The sequence below is a fragment of the Salmo salar genome, chromosome ssa16, assembly GCF_905237065.1.
Source record: "Salmo salar chromosome ssa16, Ssal_v3.1, whole genome shotgun sequence".
Lineage (NCBI taxonomy): Eukaryota > Metazoa > Chordata > Actinopteri > Salmoniformes > Salmonidae > Salmo > Salmo salar.
In genome coordinates this window covers 55,518,576-55,538,035 of record NC_059457.1, presented here as the reverse complement: position 1 = coordinate 55,538,035, position 19,460 = coordinate 55,518,576, and the positions used below count along the sequence as shown (strand labels likewise).

The 19,460-nt window shown below is 55.2% G+C and overlaps 1 protein-coding gene across 3 annotated transcripts in view; it reads right to left on the bottom strand.

Moving 5' to 3' along the window:
- LOC106574124 (sushi, nidogen and EGF-like domains 1) overlaps nt 1-13,306 on the bottom strand; it is a 144,927-nt gene extending 131,621 nt beyond the window's left edge. For all 3 annotated transcript variants that reach the window (XM_045697462.1, XM_045697464.1, XM_045697465.1), the window contains exon 1: nt 12,461-13,306. In XM_045697462.1, the coding sequence (XP_045553418.1) occupies nt 12,461-12,694 (234 nt within the window). In that variant the 5' untranslated portion in view covers nt 12,695-13,306. The remainder of the gene's footprint in view (nt 1-12,460) is intronic.
- Nucleotides 13,307-19,460: the final 6,154 nt, after the last annotated feature.

Here is a 19,460-nt window from a genome sequence, read left to right as displayed (position 1 = left end):
ACACTCTCAGCTCCCCACACTCTCAAGCCCCCTGCATTACTACTAATTTCCCTTAGCCACCCTACTACTACACTCCTCAGCTCCCCCTAACACTTCATTCTTTTGAAGTTTTCTTTACATATACTTTTAGTGTTTTCATGTACATACTTTGAGTTTCTACAACATTTCTAGTTTTTTAAACATTTCTTTAGTTTCTAACACACTTCCCCCCCAGTCCCCTACACACATTAGCCCACACACACTCTCAGCAAAACACACCCCCACACACAGCCCCACACAAACCCCAATTACTTCTCAGTCCCAACACACAAACTTCAGCCCCCAAACACACAGCCCCAAACACACTTTCAGAACAACACCATCACTATAAAAACACACATCTCAGCTCCTCACACATGAGCCAACACACTCTCAGCCAACAAATAGCCACCCAAAAAATAAAACACCAGGGCTAGACAAACACACTCAGCCCAATGTTTTAAGAACTAACACAAAACCCCCAAACACATCAAAATCAAAAACCCCACACAAAATCAGCCCCACACACAACCAACACTCACCACACACTCAAACAAACCACAACACCCAACACTCTACCACAAAACCCTCAATGACTCAGCCCCACAAAATTCAGCCCCAAAAACCCACACACACGAAACCCGCACACTCAGCCCCACACAAAAAACACACAAGCCACACAAAAACCAAAATCACCCACCCACACACACTCTCAGCCCAACAAACAACAAAGCCCACAAACCCAAACACCACCCCCACACAACCACCCCACAACACTCAGCCCCCCACACACACTCTCAGCCCCCCTTTCAACACTCTCAGCCCCCCACACACTCTCAGCCCCTCACACTCTCAGCTCTACAACACTTCTCAGCCTCCCCACACACACTCTTCAGCATACACACACTCAGCTCCCACACACACTTTCAGCCCCTAACACACACACTACTCCCCACACACACAACCACCCCAACACAGCCCACACAAAAACCAACAAAACCCAACAAAACACACACCCCAACACACAAAAAACCCACACAACAACCCCACACAAACAAAGCCACACACACACTAGCCCCCAAAAGACACACTCAAAACAAACCCACACACAACTCTAGCCCCCTCACACAAAACCCCACACACATCAACCCAACACAACAAACAAAACAAACCCACCACACACTCACCCCCACACACAAAAACACCCCACAAACATCACCCCCCACACACACTCTCAGCCCCCACACACACCTCAGCCCCCCCAAAAACGAACACACCTCACACAAACAAAACACCCCACAAAACAAAACAACACCCCACATAAAAACAACCCCACACAAACAAAACATCAGCCCCACAAACTCTCACCCACAACACCCAAAAACAACACAAACCCAGACACACAAAAAAAAAAACACCTACAACACAACTCACCCACACAAACTACCCCCCACACCCACAGCCGCCACACACCAGCCCCCACACAACTCAGCACCCCACACAAGCACAACACAGCCCCCCCACACACTCTCAGCCCCCACAGACAAACACCCAAAAACAACACACAACCAACACACACACACACCCCCCACACACACTCTCAGCCCCCACACACACTCTCAGCCCCCCCACACACACTCTCAGCCCCCACACACATAGCTCCTCACACACTCTCAGCCCCCCACAACCACTCTCACACTCACACACATCCAGCCCCCCACACACACACTCTCAGCCCCACACATACATCTCAGCCCCTCACACACTCTCAGCCCCACTCTCAGCCCTCCACACACATTATCAGCCCCGAACACACAATCTCAGCCCCCCCACACACTGTCAGCCCCCTCTCAAACACACTCTCAGCCCCCCACACACTCTCAGCCCCCACACACACCTCAGCGCAACACACTCTCAGCCCCCACACACCCAGCCCCCACACAAACTCTCAGCCCCCCAAACACACTCTCAGCCACCCCACACACTACTCAGCCTCCCAAACACACTCCCAGCCCCACACCAGCCCCACACACACCTCAGCCCCCACACACCCTCAGCTCCCCCACTCACACCTCAGCCCCCACACAGACTCTCAGCCCCCACACACACTCTCAGCCCCCCACACACTCTCAGCTCCCCACACACTCCAGCCCCAAACACACTCTAAGCCACCAACATCAGCCCCCACACACACTCTCAGACCCCCACAACACTCTCAGCCCCCCACACACACTCTCAGCCTCCCACACACACACTCTCAGCCCCCACAACTCTCAGCCCCTCACACACACACTCAGCCCCCACATAACACTCTCAGCCCCACACACACTCTCAGCTCCCTACACACCTCAGCCCCAACACACTCTCAGCACCCCACACAACTCTCAGCCCAAACACACAAACACTCTCAGCCTCTCCACACACTCTCAGCCCCCAACACACTCTCAGCCCCCACACACACACCACCCCACACAACTACCCAACACACCCAGCCCCTCACACACACACTCTCAGCCCCCCACACACTCTCAGCCCCTCTCACACTCTCTCAGCCCCCACACACTCCAGCCCCCCCCACACACACACACTCAGCCCCCAAACAACCTCAGCCCCCCAACACACTCTCACACACACACTCTCAGCCCCTCACACACACTTCAGCTCTCTACAAATCTCTCAGCCCCACACACACTCTCACCACCCACACACACTCTCAGCCCCCACAAACACTCTCAGCCCCACACACACACTCTCAGCCCCCCCCACACACTCTCAGCCCCCCACACACACTCTCAGCCCCCACACACACACACTCTCAGCCCCAACAAACTCTCAGCCCCCACACACACTCTCAGCCCCCCACACACTCTCAGCCCCCCCAACACACTCTCAGCCCCCCACACACACATCTCAGCCCCCACACACACTCTCAGCCCCCCACACACACTCTCAGCCCCCACACACACCTCAGCCCCACACACTCTCAGCCCACACAAACACCAGCCCCACACACACCTCAGCCCCCACACAAACTCTCAGCCCCCACACACACTCTCAGCCCCCACACACACTCTCAGCCCCCCACACACACTCTCAGCTCCCAACACACTCTCAGCCCCCCAACATCACACTCTCAGCCCCCCACACACTCTCAGCCCCCACACACTCTCAGCCCCCACAAACACTCTCAGCCCCCACACACACTCTCAGCCCCCCACACACACTCTCAGCCCCCCCACACACACTCTAAGCTCTCACACACTCTCTCAGCCCCACACACTCAGCCCCCCACACACTCTCAGCCCCGCCACACCCACTCTCAGCCCCCACACACTCTCAGCCCCCCATACACACCCACTCTCAGTCCCCCACACACATCACTGCTCTCTTCCCACACACTCTCAGCCCCTCACACTCTCAGCTCCCCATACACACATTACCCCCCACACTCTCATCTCCAGCCCCAAACACTCTCAGCCCCCCCACACACTATCAGTCCCCACACACACTCTCAGCCCCCACTCACACTCTCAGCACCCTCCACACACATTTATCAGCCCCCCTCACACACACTCTCAGCCCACCACACACTCTCAGCCCCCCACACACCCTCAGCCCCCCACACAAACTCTCAGCCCCCACACACACTCTCAGCCACCCACACACACTCAGCTACCCCACACACTCTCAGCCCCCCACACAAACTCTCAGCCCCCATAAACACACTCTCAGCCCCCACACACACTCTCAGCCCCCCACAAACTCTCAGCCCCACAAACACTCTCAGCCCCCCCAATCACACACTGTCAGCCCCCACACACACACACAACACACTCAGCCCCCACACAACACTCTCAGCCCCCCACACACTCTCAGCCCCCCACACACACTCTCAGCCCCCCACACACACACCTCAGCCCCCCCACACACACTCTCAGCCCCAACACACTCTCAGCCCCTAACACACACTCTCAGCCCCCCTACACACACACTCAGCTCTCACCACACACAAGTACCCTTTGGCACACACACTCTCAGCCCCCACACCCAGCTCCACACAGCCCACACACTCTCAGCCCCCACATCACTCTCAGCTCCCATACACACTCACCCCCAACACACATCACAGCTCCACACTCTCAGCCCCACACACACTCTCAGCCCCACTCACACACTCTCAGCCCCCCACACAAACTCTCAGTCCCCTCACACACACTCTCAGCCCCCACACAACACTCTCAGCCCCCACACACCCTTCCCTCAGCCCCCACACAAACTCTCAGCCCCACACACACATCTCAGCCTTACACACTCACACTCTCAGCCCCCACATACACTCTCAGCCCTCACCAACACTCTCAGCCCCCCACACACTCTCTGCCTCACACACATCTCAGCCCCCACACACACTCTCAGCCCCCCCACACACACACTCAGCCCCCCCACATTCAGCCCCCCACACACACTCAGCTCCCACACACACCTCTCAGCCCCCACACACACACTCTCAGCCCCCCACACACTCTCAGCCCCCCACACACACTCTCAGTTCCCCACACACACTCTCAGCCCCAACACACACTCTCAGCCCCACACACACTCTCAGCCCCTCACTACACACTCTCAGCCCCCCACACACTCAGCCCCTACACCACTCACACACACTCTCAGCCCCCACACACACTCTCAGCCCCCCACACACTACCCCACACACACTCTCAGCCCCCACACACCACTCTCAGCCCCCCACACACACACTCTCAGCCCCACACACACTCTCAGCCCCCCACACACACTCTCAGCTCCTCACACACACTCACCCCACACACACTCTCAGCCCCACACACACACTCTCAGCCCCCCCACACACACACACTCTCAGCCCCACACACACACTCTCAGCTCCCAACACACTCTCAGCCCCACACACACACTCTCAGCCCCACACACACTCCATCTCCTCTCAGCCCCCCACACACATTCTCAGCCCCTCACACACTCTCAGCCCCCTCACACACTCTCAGCCTCCTACACACACTCTCAGCCCCCACACACACCTCAGTCCCCACACACACTCTCAGCCTACACACTCTCAGCCCTCCACACACACACCTCACCCTCACACACTCTCAGTCCCCCACACACACTCTCAGCCCCACACACATCAGCCCCCCACACACATTACTCAGCCCCACACACACTCTCAGCCCACCCACACACTATCACTCCCAGCACACTCTCAGCCCTCACACACTCTCAGCCCCCACACACTCTCAGTCCACACACTCTCAGCCCCCCCACACACACTCTCAGCCCCCCACACACACTCTTCAGCCCCCACACACACACACTTCTCAGCTCCCTCTACACACACTCTCAGCCCCCCCACACACTCTCAGCCCCCCCACACACACTCTCAGCCCCCACACACACTCTCAGCCCCCTCACACACACATCTCAGCCCCACACACACACCTCAGCCCCACACACCTCAGCCCCACACACACTCTCAGCCCCCCACACACACTCTCAGCCCCCACACACACACACACTCTCAGCCCCCACACCACACACTCTCAGCCTCACACACACACTCTCAGCCCCACACACACTCTCAGCCCCCCCACACACCACTCTCAGCCCCCCACACACTCACTCTCAGCCCCCACACACATCTCAGCCCCCCCACACACTCTCAGCTCCCACACACACTCTCAGCCCCCACACACACTCTCAGCCCCCACACACATTCTCAGCCCCCCACACACACTCTCAGCCCCAATACACTCTCAGCCCCCCACACACACACACTCTCAGCCCCCCACACACATCAGCCCCCCCACAAACACTCTCAGCCCCCCACCACACTCTCAGCCCCTCCACACACACTATCAGCCCCCCACACACACTCTCAGCCCACCCACACACTATCAGCCCCCCCGCACACCTCAGCCCCCCACACACTCTCAGCCCCACCACAAACTCTCAGCCCCCCACACAAACTCTCAGCCCCCACAAACACTCTCAGCCCCCACACACTCTCAGCCCCCACACAAACTCTCAGCCCCCCATACACACACTCTCAGCCCCCCACACACACTCTCAGCCCCCCACACACACTCTCAGCCCCACACACACTCTCAGCCTCCACACACACACTCTCAGCCCCCCACACACACTCTCAGCCCCCCACACACACTCTCAGCCCCCACAAACACTCTCAGCCCCCAACACACACTCTCAGCCCCCCACACACACACTCTCAGCCCCCACACACTCACACACTCTCAGCCTCTCTCACACACTCTCAGCCCTCCACACACACTCTCAGCCCCCCACACATCTCAGCCCCCCCACACACACTCTCAGCCCCCCACACACACTCTCAGCCCCCACACACACTCTCAGCCCCACACACACTCTCAGCCCCCCACACACACTCTCAGCCCCCCCACGCACACTCTCAGCCCCCCACACACTCTCAGCCCCCCCACACACACTCTCAGCCCCCACACACACTCTCAGCCCCCCACACACTCTCAGCCCCCCACCACACACTCTCAGCCCCCCACACACACTCTCAGCCCCCCAACACACACTCTCAGCCCCCACACACACTCTCAGCTCCCCCACACACACTCTCAGCCCCCACACACTTCTCAGCCCCCACACACTCTCAGCCACACACACTCTCAGCCCCCCCCACACACACTCTCAGCCCCCCCCACACACTCTCAGCCCCCACACACACTCTCAGCCCCCACACACACTCTCAGCCCCCCACACACTATCAGCCCCCCACACACACTCTCAGCCCCCACACACACTCTCAGCCCCCACTACACACTCTCAGCCCCCCACACACACTCTCAGACCCAATACACTCTCAGCCCCCCACACACACTCTCAGCCCCCCACACACTATCAGTCCCCACACACACTCTCAGCCCCCCACACACACTCTCAGCACCCTCCACACACATTATCAGCCCCCCACACACTCTCAGCCCACCCACACACTCTCAGCCCCCACACACTCTCAGCCCCCACACAAACTCTCAGCCCCCCCACACACACTCTCAGCCACCACACACACACTCTCAGCCCCCACACACACACTCTCAGCCCCCACACACACACTCTCAGCCCCCCCACACACTCTCAGCCCCACACACACACTCTCAGCCCCCCAATCACACACTGTCAGCCCCCCACACACACACTCATTCCCAACACACTCTCAGCCCCCCACACACACTCTCAGCCCCCCCCACACACTCTCAGCCCCCCACACACACACTCTCAGCCCCCCCACACACACTCTCAGCCCCCCACACACACTCTCAGCCCCAACACACTCTCAGCCCCCCACACCCACTCTCAGCCCCCACACACACACTCTCAGCCCCCCCACACACACTCTCAGCCCCAACACACTCTCAGCCCCCCACACACACTCTGAGCCCCCACACACACTCTCAGCCCCCCCACACACACTCTCAGCCCCCCACACACACTCTCAGCCCCCCCACACTCTCAGCCCCCCAACACACTCTCAGCTCCCACACACACTCTCAGCCCCAACACACTGTCAGCCCCCCACACACACTCTCAGCCCCCCAACACACACTCTCAGCCCCCCACACACACTCTCAGCCCCCCCTCCACACACTCTCAGCCCCCACACACTCTCAGCCCCCACACACACTCTCAGCCCCCACACACACTCTCAGCCCCCCACACACTCTCAGCCCCCACACACACTCTCAGCCCCCCACACACACTCTCAGCCTCCACACACACTCTCAGCCCCCACACACACTCTCAGCCCCCCATCACACACTCTCAGCCCCCCACACACACACTCTCAGCCCCCACACACACTCTCAGCCCCCCACACACACTCTCAGCCCCCCACACACACTCTCAGCCCCCCACACACACACACTCTCAGCCCCCACACACACTTCTCAGCCCCCCACACACACTCTCAGCCCCCACACACACTCTCAGCCCCCACACACACTCTCAGCCCCCACACACACTCTCAGCCCCCCCACACACACTCTCAGCCCCCCACACACACTCTCAGCCCCCACACACACACTCTCAGCCCCCCACACACACTTCTCAGCCCCCACACACACACTCTCAGCCCCCCCACACACTCTCAGCCCCCACACACACTCTCAGCCCCCACACACTCACAGCCACACACTCTCAGCCTCCCACACACACTCTCAGCCCCCCACACACACTCTCAGCCCCCACACACACTCTCAGCCCCCACACACACTCTCAGCCCCCACACACACTCTCAGCCCCCCACACACACTCTCAGCCCCCACACACTCTCAGCCCCCCACACACACTCTCAGCCCCCCACACACACTCTCAGCCCCCCACACACACACTCTCAGCCCCCCACACACACTCAGCCCCCCACACACACTCTCAGCCCCCCCACACACACTCTCAGCCCCCACACACACTCTCAGCCCCCACACACACACTCTCAGCCCCCACACACACACTCTCAGCCCCCACACACACTCTCAGCCCCCCACACACTCTCAGCCCCCCACACACACTCTCAGCCCCCCCACACACACTCTCAGCCCCACACACACTCTCAGCCCCCACACACACTCTCAGCCCCCCACACACTCTCAGCCCCCCCACACACACTCTCAGCCCCCACACACACTCTCAGCCCCCACACACTCTCAGCCCCCACACACTCTCAGCCCCCCACACACACTCTCAGCCCCCCACACACACTCTCAGCCCCCACACACACACTCTCAGCCCCCCACACACACTCTCAGCCCCCCACACACTCTCAGCCCCCACACACACTCTCAGCCCCACACACACTCTCAGCCCCCACACACACTCTCAGCCCCCACACACACTCTCAGCCCCCACACACACTCTCAGCCCCCACCACACACTCTCAGCCCCCCACACAAACTCTCAGCCCCCACACACACTCTCAGCCCCCACACACTCTCAGCCCCCCACACACACTCTCAGCCCCACACACACACTCTCAGCCCCCCACACACACACTCTCAGCCCCCCCACACACACTCTCAGCCCCCCACACACACTCTCAGCCCCCACACACACTCTCAGCCCCACACACACACTCTCAGCCCCCCCACACACACTCTCAGCCCCCCACACACATCACTCTCAGCCCCCACACACACTCTCAGCCCCCCACACACACTCTCAGCCCCCCACACACTCTCAGCCCCCCACACACACTCTCAGCCCCCCACACACTCTCAGCCCCCCCACACACACTCTCAGCCCCACACACACTCTCAGCCCCCACACACACTCTCAGCCCCCACACACACTCTCAGCCCCCCACACACACTCTCAGCCCCCACACACACTCTCAGCCCCACACACACTCTCAGCCCCCCACACACTCTCAGCCCCCCACACACACTCTCAGCCCCCCCCACACACACTCTCAGCCCCCCCACACACACTCTCAGCCCCCGCACACACACTCTCAGCCCCCCCACACACACTCTCAGCCCCCACACACACTCTCAGCCCCCCACACACACTCTCAGCCCCCCCACACACTCTCAGCCCCCCCACACACACCTCTCAGCCCCCACACACACTCTCAGCCCCCCACACACACACTCTCAGCCCCCCACACACACTCTCAGCCCCCCACACACACTCTCAGCCCCCACACACACTCTCAGCCCCCACACACACTCTCAGCCCCCCACACACTCTCTCAGCCCCACACACTCTCAGCCCCCCACACACACTCTCAGCCCCCCCACACACTCTCAGCCCCCACACACACTCTCAGCCCCCCACACACACTCTCAGCCCCCCACACACACTCTCAGCCCCCCCACACACACTCTCAGCCCCCACACACACTCTCAGCCCCCACACACACTCTCAGCCCCCCACACACTCTCAGCCCCCACACACACTCTCAGCCCCCACACACACACTCTCAGCCCCCACACACTCTCAGCCCCACACACACTCTCAGCCCCCCACACACACTCTCAGCCCCCCCACACACACTCTCAGCCCCACACACACTCTCAGCCCCCCACACACACTCTCAGCCCCACACACACACTCAGCCCCCACACACTCTCAGCCCCCACACACTCACACACACTCTCAGCCCCACACACACACTCCTCAGCCCCCACACACACACTCTCAGCCCCACACACACCACACTCACTCAGCCCCCCACACACACTCTCAGCCCCCCCACACACACTCTCAGCCCCCACACACTCTCAGCCCCCCCACACACTCTCAGCCCCCACACACACTCTCAGCCCCCCACACACACTCTCAGCCCCCCACACACTCTCAGCCCCCCCACACACTCTCAGCCCCCCACACACACTCTCAGCCCCCCACACACTCTCAGCCCCCCCACACACTCTCAACCCCCCACACAAACTCTCAGCCCCCCACACACACTCTCAGCCCCCCACACACACTGCTCAGCCTCCCCACACACACTCTCAGCCCCCCACACACACTCTCAGCCCCCCACACACACTCTCAGCCTCCCCACACACCCACTCTCAGCCCCCCACACACACTCTCAGCCCCCCCACACACACTCTCAGCCCCCCACACACACTCTCAGCCCCCCACACACACACTCTCAGCCCCCCACACACACACTCTCAGCCCCCCACACACACACACTCTCAGCCCCCCACACACACTCTCAGCCCCACACACACTCTCAGCCCCCCACACACACTCTCAGCCCCCCACACACTCACTCTCAGCCCCCCACACACACTCTCACCCCCACACACCACTCAGCCCCACACATTCTCAGCCCCCCACACACACTCTCAGCCCCCCACACATATTCTCAGCCCCCCCACACACTCTCTCAGCCCCAATACACTCTCAGCCCCCCCCACACACACACTCTCAGCCCCCCCCACACACTATCAGTCCCCCCACACACACTCTCAGCCCCCACTCACACTCTCAGCCCCTCCACACACATTATCAGCCCCCACACACACTCTCAGCCCACCCACACACTATCAGCCCCCCGCACACTCTCAGCCCCCCACACACTCTCAGCCCCCCCACACACTCTCAGCCCCCCACACAAACTCTCAGCCCCCCACACAAACTCTCAGCCCCCCACACACACTCTCAGCCCCCCCCACACACTCTCAGCCCCCCCACACAAACTCTCAGCCCCCCATACACACACTCTCAGCCCCCCACACACACTCTCAGCCCCCCCACACACACTCTCAGCCCCAACACACTCTCAGCCCCCCAATCACACACTCTCAGCCCCCCACACACTCTCAGCCCCCCACACACACACTCTCAGCCCCAACACACTCTCAGCCCCCCACACCCACTCTCAACCCCCCCCACACACACACTCTCAGCCCCCCCCACACACACTCTCAGCCCCAACACACTCTCAGCCCCCCCCACACACTCTCAGCCCCCCCCACACACTCTCAGCCCCCCACACACACACTCTCAGCCCCCCACACACACACTCTCAGCCCCCCCACACACACTCTCAGCCCCCCCACACACTCTCAGCCCCCCCCACACACACTCTCAGCCCCCACACACACTCTCAGCCCCAACACACTCTCAGCCCCCCAACACACTCTCAGCTCCCCCACACACACACACTCAGCCCCAACACACTGTCAGCCCCCCACACTCACTCTCAGCCCCCACAACACTCTCAGCCCCCCACAACACTCTCAGCCCCCCACAACACACTTTCAGCCCCCCACACACACTCTCAGCCCCCCACACACACACTCAGCCCCCCCACACACACTCTCACCCCCACACACACTCTCAGCCCCAACACACTCTTAGCCCCCACACACTCTCAGCCCCAACACACACACACTCTCAGCCCCCCACACACACACTCTCAGCCCCCCACACACACTCGCAGCCCCAACACACTCTCAGCCCCCCCCACACACACTCTCAGCCCCCCACACACTCTCAGCCCCCACACACACTCTCAGCCCCAACACACTCTCAGCCTCCCCCACACACACTCTCAGCCCCCCCACACACACTCTCATCCCCCCACACACTCTCATCCCCACACACACTCTAAGCCCCCCACACACACTCTCAGCCCCCCACACACACACTCTCAGCCCCCCACACACACTCTCAGCCCCCCACACACACACTCTCAGCCCCCCCAACACACTCTCAGCCCCCCACACACACACTCTCAGCCCCCCCCACACACTCTCAGCCCCCCACACACACACTCTCAGCCCCCCCCCAACACACTCTCAGCCCCCCACACCAACTCTCCCACGTACTGCTGGAAGCACCGGGTTATCATGATTGAAACATTCTCCTGCATAAGTCGCACACTCCGCTCCCCTTTACTCACGTAGAGTCCAGAGTGTCTGTCACCGAAGAAGGGAAAAGCTACAGAGATCTCCAGCAGCCCCGAGCCGCCATCATCCTGGGAGATGGTTTGGGAGTCCCCCCAGTCCTGGCCGAAAGGGTAGAAGTCTTCCAGGGGTACCACCGATTCGACCGTCCCAGGGAGGAGCAGCAGGTTCAGGCAGAGCAGGGTGCAGAGGCAGGGTAGCAGGGCTCCAGGTACAGGCATCTTCACCATGGCCCTCAGACTCTCAGCTTCAGCCTCTAGGCAGGCAGCAGAACAGGAGGACAGGAGAGGACAGGAGAGGACAGTATCTCGTCTTCTACACCAGCAGCTCTTTAAATCTTCAGTGTTGTGACTCTCTCTTTCTCTCTCTGTCCTTCTTCCTTTCTCTCTCCCAGGGAATGAGGTGACAGGGACAGTCACAGCAGGCAGAGGGTATCAGAGGGTATCAGAGGGTAGGGTAGCAGAACACCTAGGGTATCAGAGGGTAGGGTAGAAGAACACCTGGGGTATCAGCAGAATAGGAGAGCAGGAACCTTTCACAGCTGCAGCAACAGCAGCCCTTTAAATCTCCTGCGTTGTCTTGCGCTCTCTCTCTCTCTCTCTCTCTCTCTCTCTCTCTCTCTCTCTCTCTCTCTCTCTCTCTCTCTCTCTCTTAGTTGTGCTGTTTGTCTGAGACAAGGGGATAGATTCCTTGCCTTGCTGGTTGCTTCGTTGGTTTGTAAAGCTGTGCTGCTGCTTCGTCTCACAGAAATCAAATGAGGGAAAGACTGAAAGAAAAGGGGGAGCAGAGTTAAAAAATTAAAAAAATTATATATTTTTTTTTTACAATCCCAGCGATTTGGTCCCTGATGGTTAGGGTTAGAAATATCTTCAATAAAAGCTCTATTCTGCCTGCCAAAGGAGTTCTTTCAGCTCTGCTAGGCCCCACCCCCCCTTGGGATTCACTACCTCGCATAATGAGTGAATGTCGGCCAATGGTATAGCAGAGGGCCGGTAACTGGATAACCACTGGGCGGACCTATGATAATCAAAGGAGTGCTTTAGAAACTCTGACAAGGCTTCTCCCTCTCCTCTTTGGCTTAACCCTTTACTCTGAGTCTGTACAGATAATGTACCTTTAGCATGTCAGACTGAACAGGTTACACACTTCACCGCGGACAGTTTTCCTCTCATCTTATCTTGACTCTGTACATCTACCTAGGCATACCAGAGTATGTTTAAACCAGGTAATAACATGACTATATACAGGGGGTACCAGTACCGAGTTGACGTGTAGGGGTACGAGGTAATAACATGGCTATATACAGGGGGTACCAGTACCGAGTTGATGTGTAGGGGTATGAGGTAATAACAGGAGTATGAGGTAATAGCAAGGGTACCCGGTAATAACAGGGGTATGAGGTAATAACAGGGGTACCAGGCAATAACAGGGGTATGAGGTAATAACAGGGGTACCAGGCAATAACAGGGGTATGAGGTAATAACAGGGGTACCAGGCAATAACAGGGGTATGAGGTAATAACAGGGGTATGAGGCAATAACAGGGGTATGAGGTAATAACAGGGGTATGAGGTAATAACAGGGGTACCAGGTAATAACAGGGGTATGAGGTAATAACAGGGGTATGAGGTAATAACAGGGGTATGAGGTAATAACAGGGGTACCAGGCAATAACAGGGGTATGAAGTAATAACAGGGGTACGAGGTAATAACAGGGGTACCAGGCAATAACAGGGGTATGAGGTAATAACAGGGGTATGAGGTAATAACAGGGGTACCAGGCAATAACAGGGGTACCAGGCAATAACAGGGGTGTGAGGTAATAACAGGGGTATGAGGTAATAACAGGGGTATGAGGTAATAACAGGGGTACGAGGTAATAACAGGGGTATGAAGTAATAACAGGGGTATGAGGTAATAACAGGGGTACCAGGTAATAACAGGGGTACCAGGTAATAACAGGGGTACCAGGTAATAACAGGGGTACCCGGTAATAACAGGGGTATTTTTATTTATTTATTTTTATTTCACCTTTATTTAACCAGGTAGGCAAGTTGAGAACAAGTTCTCATTTACAATTGCGAGCTGGCCAAGAATAAAGCAAAGCAGTTCGACACATACAACAACACAGAGTTACACATGGAGTAAAACAAACATACAGTCAATAATACAGTAGAAAAATAAGTCTATATACAATGTGAGCAAATGAGGTGAGATAAGGGAGGTAAAGGCAAAAAAATGCCATGGTGGCGAAGTAAATACAATATAGCAAGTAAAACACTGGAATCGTTGATTTGTAGTAGAAGAAAGTGCTAAGTAGAAATAGAAATAATGGGGTGCAAAGGAGCAAAATAAATACATAAATAAATACAGTAGGGGAAGCGGTAGTTGTATGGGCTAAATTATAGATGGGCTATGTACAGGTGCAGTGATCTGTGAGCTGCTCTGACAGCTGGTGCTTAAAGCTAGTGAGGGAGATATGAGTCTCCAGCTTCAGAGATTTTTGCAGTTCGTTCCAGTCATTGGCAGCAGAGAACTGGAAGGAGAGACGACCAAAGGAGGAGTTGGCTTTAGGGGTGACCAGAGAGATATACCTGTTGGAGCGCGTGCAACAGGTGGGTGCTGCTATGGTGACCAGTGAGCGGAGATACGGGGGGACTTTACCTAGCAGGGTCTTGTAGATGACCTGGAGCCAGTGGCTTTGGCGACGAGTATGAAGCGAGGGCCAGCCGATGAGAGCGTACAGGTCGCAGTGGTGGGTAGTATATGGGGCTTTGGTGACAAAACGGATGGCACTGTGATAGACTGCATCCAGTTTGTTGAGTAGGGTAATGACATCGCCGAAGTCGAGGATCGGTAGGATGGTCAGTTTTACGAGGGTATGTTTGGCAGCATGAGTGAAGGATGCTTTGTTGCGAAATAGGAAGCCAATTCTAGATTTAACTTTGGATTGGAGATGTTTGATGAGAGTCTGGAAGGAGAGTTTACAGTCTAACCAGACACCTAGGTATTTGTAGTTGTCCACATATTCTAAGTCAGAACCGTCTAGAGTAGTGATGCTGGACAGGCGGGCAGGTGCAGGCAGCGATCGGTTGAAGAGCATGCATTTAGTTTTACTTGTATTTAAGAGCAGTTGGAGGCCACGGAAGGAGAGTTGTATGGCATTGAAGCTCGTCTGGAGAGTAGTTAACACAGTGTCCAAAGAAGGGCCAGAAGTATACAGAATGGTGTCGTCTGTGTAGAGGTGGATCAGAGACTCACCAGCAGCAAGAGCGACATCATTGATGTGTACAGAGAAAAGAGTTGGCCCAAGAATTGAACCCTGTGGCACCCCCATAGAAACTGCCAGAGGTCCAGACAACAGGCCCTCCGATTTGACACACTGAACTCTATCAGAGAAGTAGTTGGTGAACCAGGCAGGGCAGTCATTTGAGAAACCAAGGCTATTGAGTCTGCCGATGAGGATGTGGTGATTGACAGAGTCGAAGGCTTTGGCCAGGTCAATGAATACGGCTGCACAGTATTGTTTCTTATCGATGGAGGTTACGATATCGTTTACGACCTTGAGCGTGGCTGAGGTGCACCCATGACCAGCTCTGAAACCAGATTGCATAGCGGAGAAGGTGCGGTGGGATTCGAAATGGTCAGTAATCTGTTTGTTGACTTGGCTTTTGAAGACCTTAGAAAGGCAGGGTAGGATAGATATAGGTCTGTAGCAGTTTGGGTCAAGAGTGTCTCCTGCTTTGAAGAGGGGGATGACAGCAGCTGCTTTCCAATCTTTGGGAATCTCAGACGACATGAAAGAGAGGTTGAACAGGCTGGTAATAGGGGTTGCAACAATTTCGGCAGATAATTTTAGAAAGAAAGGGTCCAGATTGTCTAGCCCGGCTGATTTGTAGGGGTCCAGATTTTGCAGCTCTTTCAGAACATCAGCTGAACGGATTTGTTAGAACGAGAAATGGGCGAGTAGCTTTGGGGGGTGCAGTAGTAACGTTCGTCGTAAGGAGTGGACCAAACTGCAGCGGGTATATTTAGCATCTTCTTTTATTTGAAGGAAAAACAACAAAACACTTACACAAAACAAACGACGAAAACAGTCCCGTAAGGTGCTCAGACTATACAAGGAACAACCACCCACAAACACAAGAGACAACTAACCCACTTAAATATGGCCTCCAATTAGAGGCAACGACAACCAGCTGTCTCTAATTGGAGGTCGTTCCAAAACGCCAACATAGAAATAGAAAAACTAGATAAACCACATAGAAATAGAAAACATAGAACATAAACCAAAAACCCCGAAACACATTAAACAAACACCCCCTGCCATGCCCTGACCAAACTACAATAACAAACAACCCCTTTTACTGGTCAGGACGTGACAGCAGTGCTGTTGACTGCTGTAGGGGTAGCCAGGTGGAAAGCATGGCCAGCGGTAGAAAAATCCTTATTGAAATTCTCAATTATAGTGGATTTATCGGTGGTGACAGAGTTTCCTATCCTCAGTGCAGTGGGCAGCTGGGAGGAGGTGTTCTTATTCTCCATGGACTTTACAGTGTCCCAGAACCTTTTTGAGTTTGTGTTGCAGGAAGCAAATTTCTGCTTGAAAAAGCTAGCCTTGGCTTTTCTAACTGCCTGTGTATATTGGTTTCTAACTTCCCTGAAAAGTTGCATATCACGGGGGCTGTTCGATGCTAATGCAGAACGCCACAGGATGTTTTTGTGTTGGTTAAGGGCAGTCAGGTCTGGAGAGAACCAAGGGCTATATCTGTTCCTGGTTCTAAATTTCTTGAATGGGGCATGCTTATTTAAGATGGGGAGGAATGCACTTTTAAAGAATAACCAGGCATCCTCTACTGACGGGATGGGGTCAATATCCTTCCAGGATACCCAGGCCAGGTCGATTAGAAAGGCTTGCTCACTGAAATGTTTCAGGGAGCGTTTGACAGTGATGAGTGGAGGTCGTTTGACCGCAGACCCATTATGGATGCAGGCAATGAGGCAGTGATCGCTGATATCTTGGTTGAAAACAGCAGAGGTGTATTTAGAGGGCAAGTTAGTTAGGATGATATCTATGAGGGTGCCCGTGTTTAAGGCTTTGGGGTTGTACCTGTTAGGTTCATTGATAAGTTGTGTGAGATTGAGGGCATCAAGCTTAGATTGTAGGATGGCTGGGGTGTTAAGCATGTCCCAGTTTAGGTCACCTAGTAGCACGAGCTCTGAAAATAGATGGGGGGCAATCAGTTCACATATGGTGTCCAGGGCACAGCTGAGGGCCGAGGGTGGTCTATAGCAGGCGGCAATGGGTATGAGGTAATAACAGGGGTACCAGGCAATAACAGGGGTACCAGGCAATAACAGGGGTATGAGGTAATAACAGGGGTATGAGGTAATAACAGGGGTACCAGGCAATAACAGGGGTACCAGGCAATAACAGGGGTACCAGGCAATAACAGGGGTATGAGGTAATAACAGGGGTAGAAGGTAATAACAGGGGTACGAGGTAATAACAGGGGTATGAGGTAATAACAGGGGTACGAGGTAATAACAGGGGTATGAGGTATTAACAGGGGTGGAAGGTAATAACAGGGATACGAGGTAATAACAGGGGTATGAGGTAATAACAGGGGTAGAAGGTAATAACAGGGGTACGAGGTAATAACAGGGGTATGAGGTAATAACAGGGGTACGAGGTAATAACAGGGGTATGAGGTATTAACAGGGGTAGAAGGTAATAACAGGGATACGAGGTAATAACAGGGGTATGAGGTAATAACAGGGGTAGAAGGTAATAACAGGGGTATGAGGTAATAACAGGGGTATGAGGTAATAACAGGGGTAGAAGGTAATAACAGGGGTATGAGGTAATAACAGGGGTACCAGGCAATAACAGGGGTATGAGGTAATAACAGGGGTACCAGGCAATAACAGGGGTATGAGGTAATAACAGGGGTATGAGGTAATAACAGGGGTATGAGGTAATAACAGGGGTAGAAGGTAATAACAGGGGTAGGAGGTAATAACAGGGGTATGAGGTAATAACAGGGGTATGAGGTAATAACAGGGATATGAGGTAATAACAGGGGTATGAGGTAATAACAGGGGTACCAGGTAATAACAGGGGTATGAGGTAATAACAGGGGTACCAGGCAATAACAGGGGTACGAGGTAATAACAGGGGTATGAGGTAATAACAGGGGTAGAAGGTAATAACAGGGGTATGAGGTAATAACAGGGGTACCAGGCAATAACAGGGGTATGAGGTAATAACAGGGGTATGAGGTAATAACAGGGGTACCAGGTAATAACAGGGGTATGAGGTAATAACAGGGGTATGAGGTAATAACAGGGGTAGAAGGTAATAACAGGGGTAGGAGGTAATAACAGGGGTACGAGGTAATAACAGGGATATGAGGTAATAACAGGGGTATGAGGTAATAACAGGGGTACCAGGTAATAACAGGGGTATGAGGTAATAACAGGGGTATGAGGTAATAACAGGGGTATGAGGTAATAACAGGGGTACGAGGTAATAACAGGGGTACGAGGTAATTGAGGTAGCTGTGTAGATATAGGTAGGGGTAAAGTAACTAGGCAACAGGAGAGATACATGTTATGTAGACTGTCCTTACTTTGGAAAGCTACCTCTACCTCTCCACTAAACCCTTTACCTTGTACAGCTAAATTAGCAAACCACAGGATAGGAAACAAACTATATTATAGGAAACAAACTTAACACAAAGTGGTTTATGATCAGTGAATAACAGTGCGCCAATTAACCAGCAAAACTCTGGGATCTTAAGTGTTTACAAATTTGTAATCTAGTGTACAAAATTGAAATGTATGACATATCATGCAAATTGCACACATACATTTGTATAATTTTTTTTATCAGGACATAACATATCATAGTACACAATTGGGCAGAGAGAGGGAGAGAGAGAGAGAGAGAGGGAAAGGGAAAGGGGGAGAGGGAGAGAGAGAGAGGGAGAAGGGG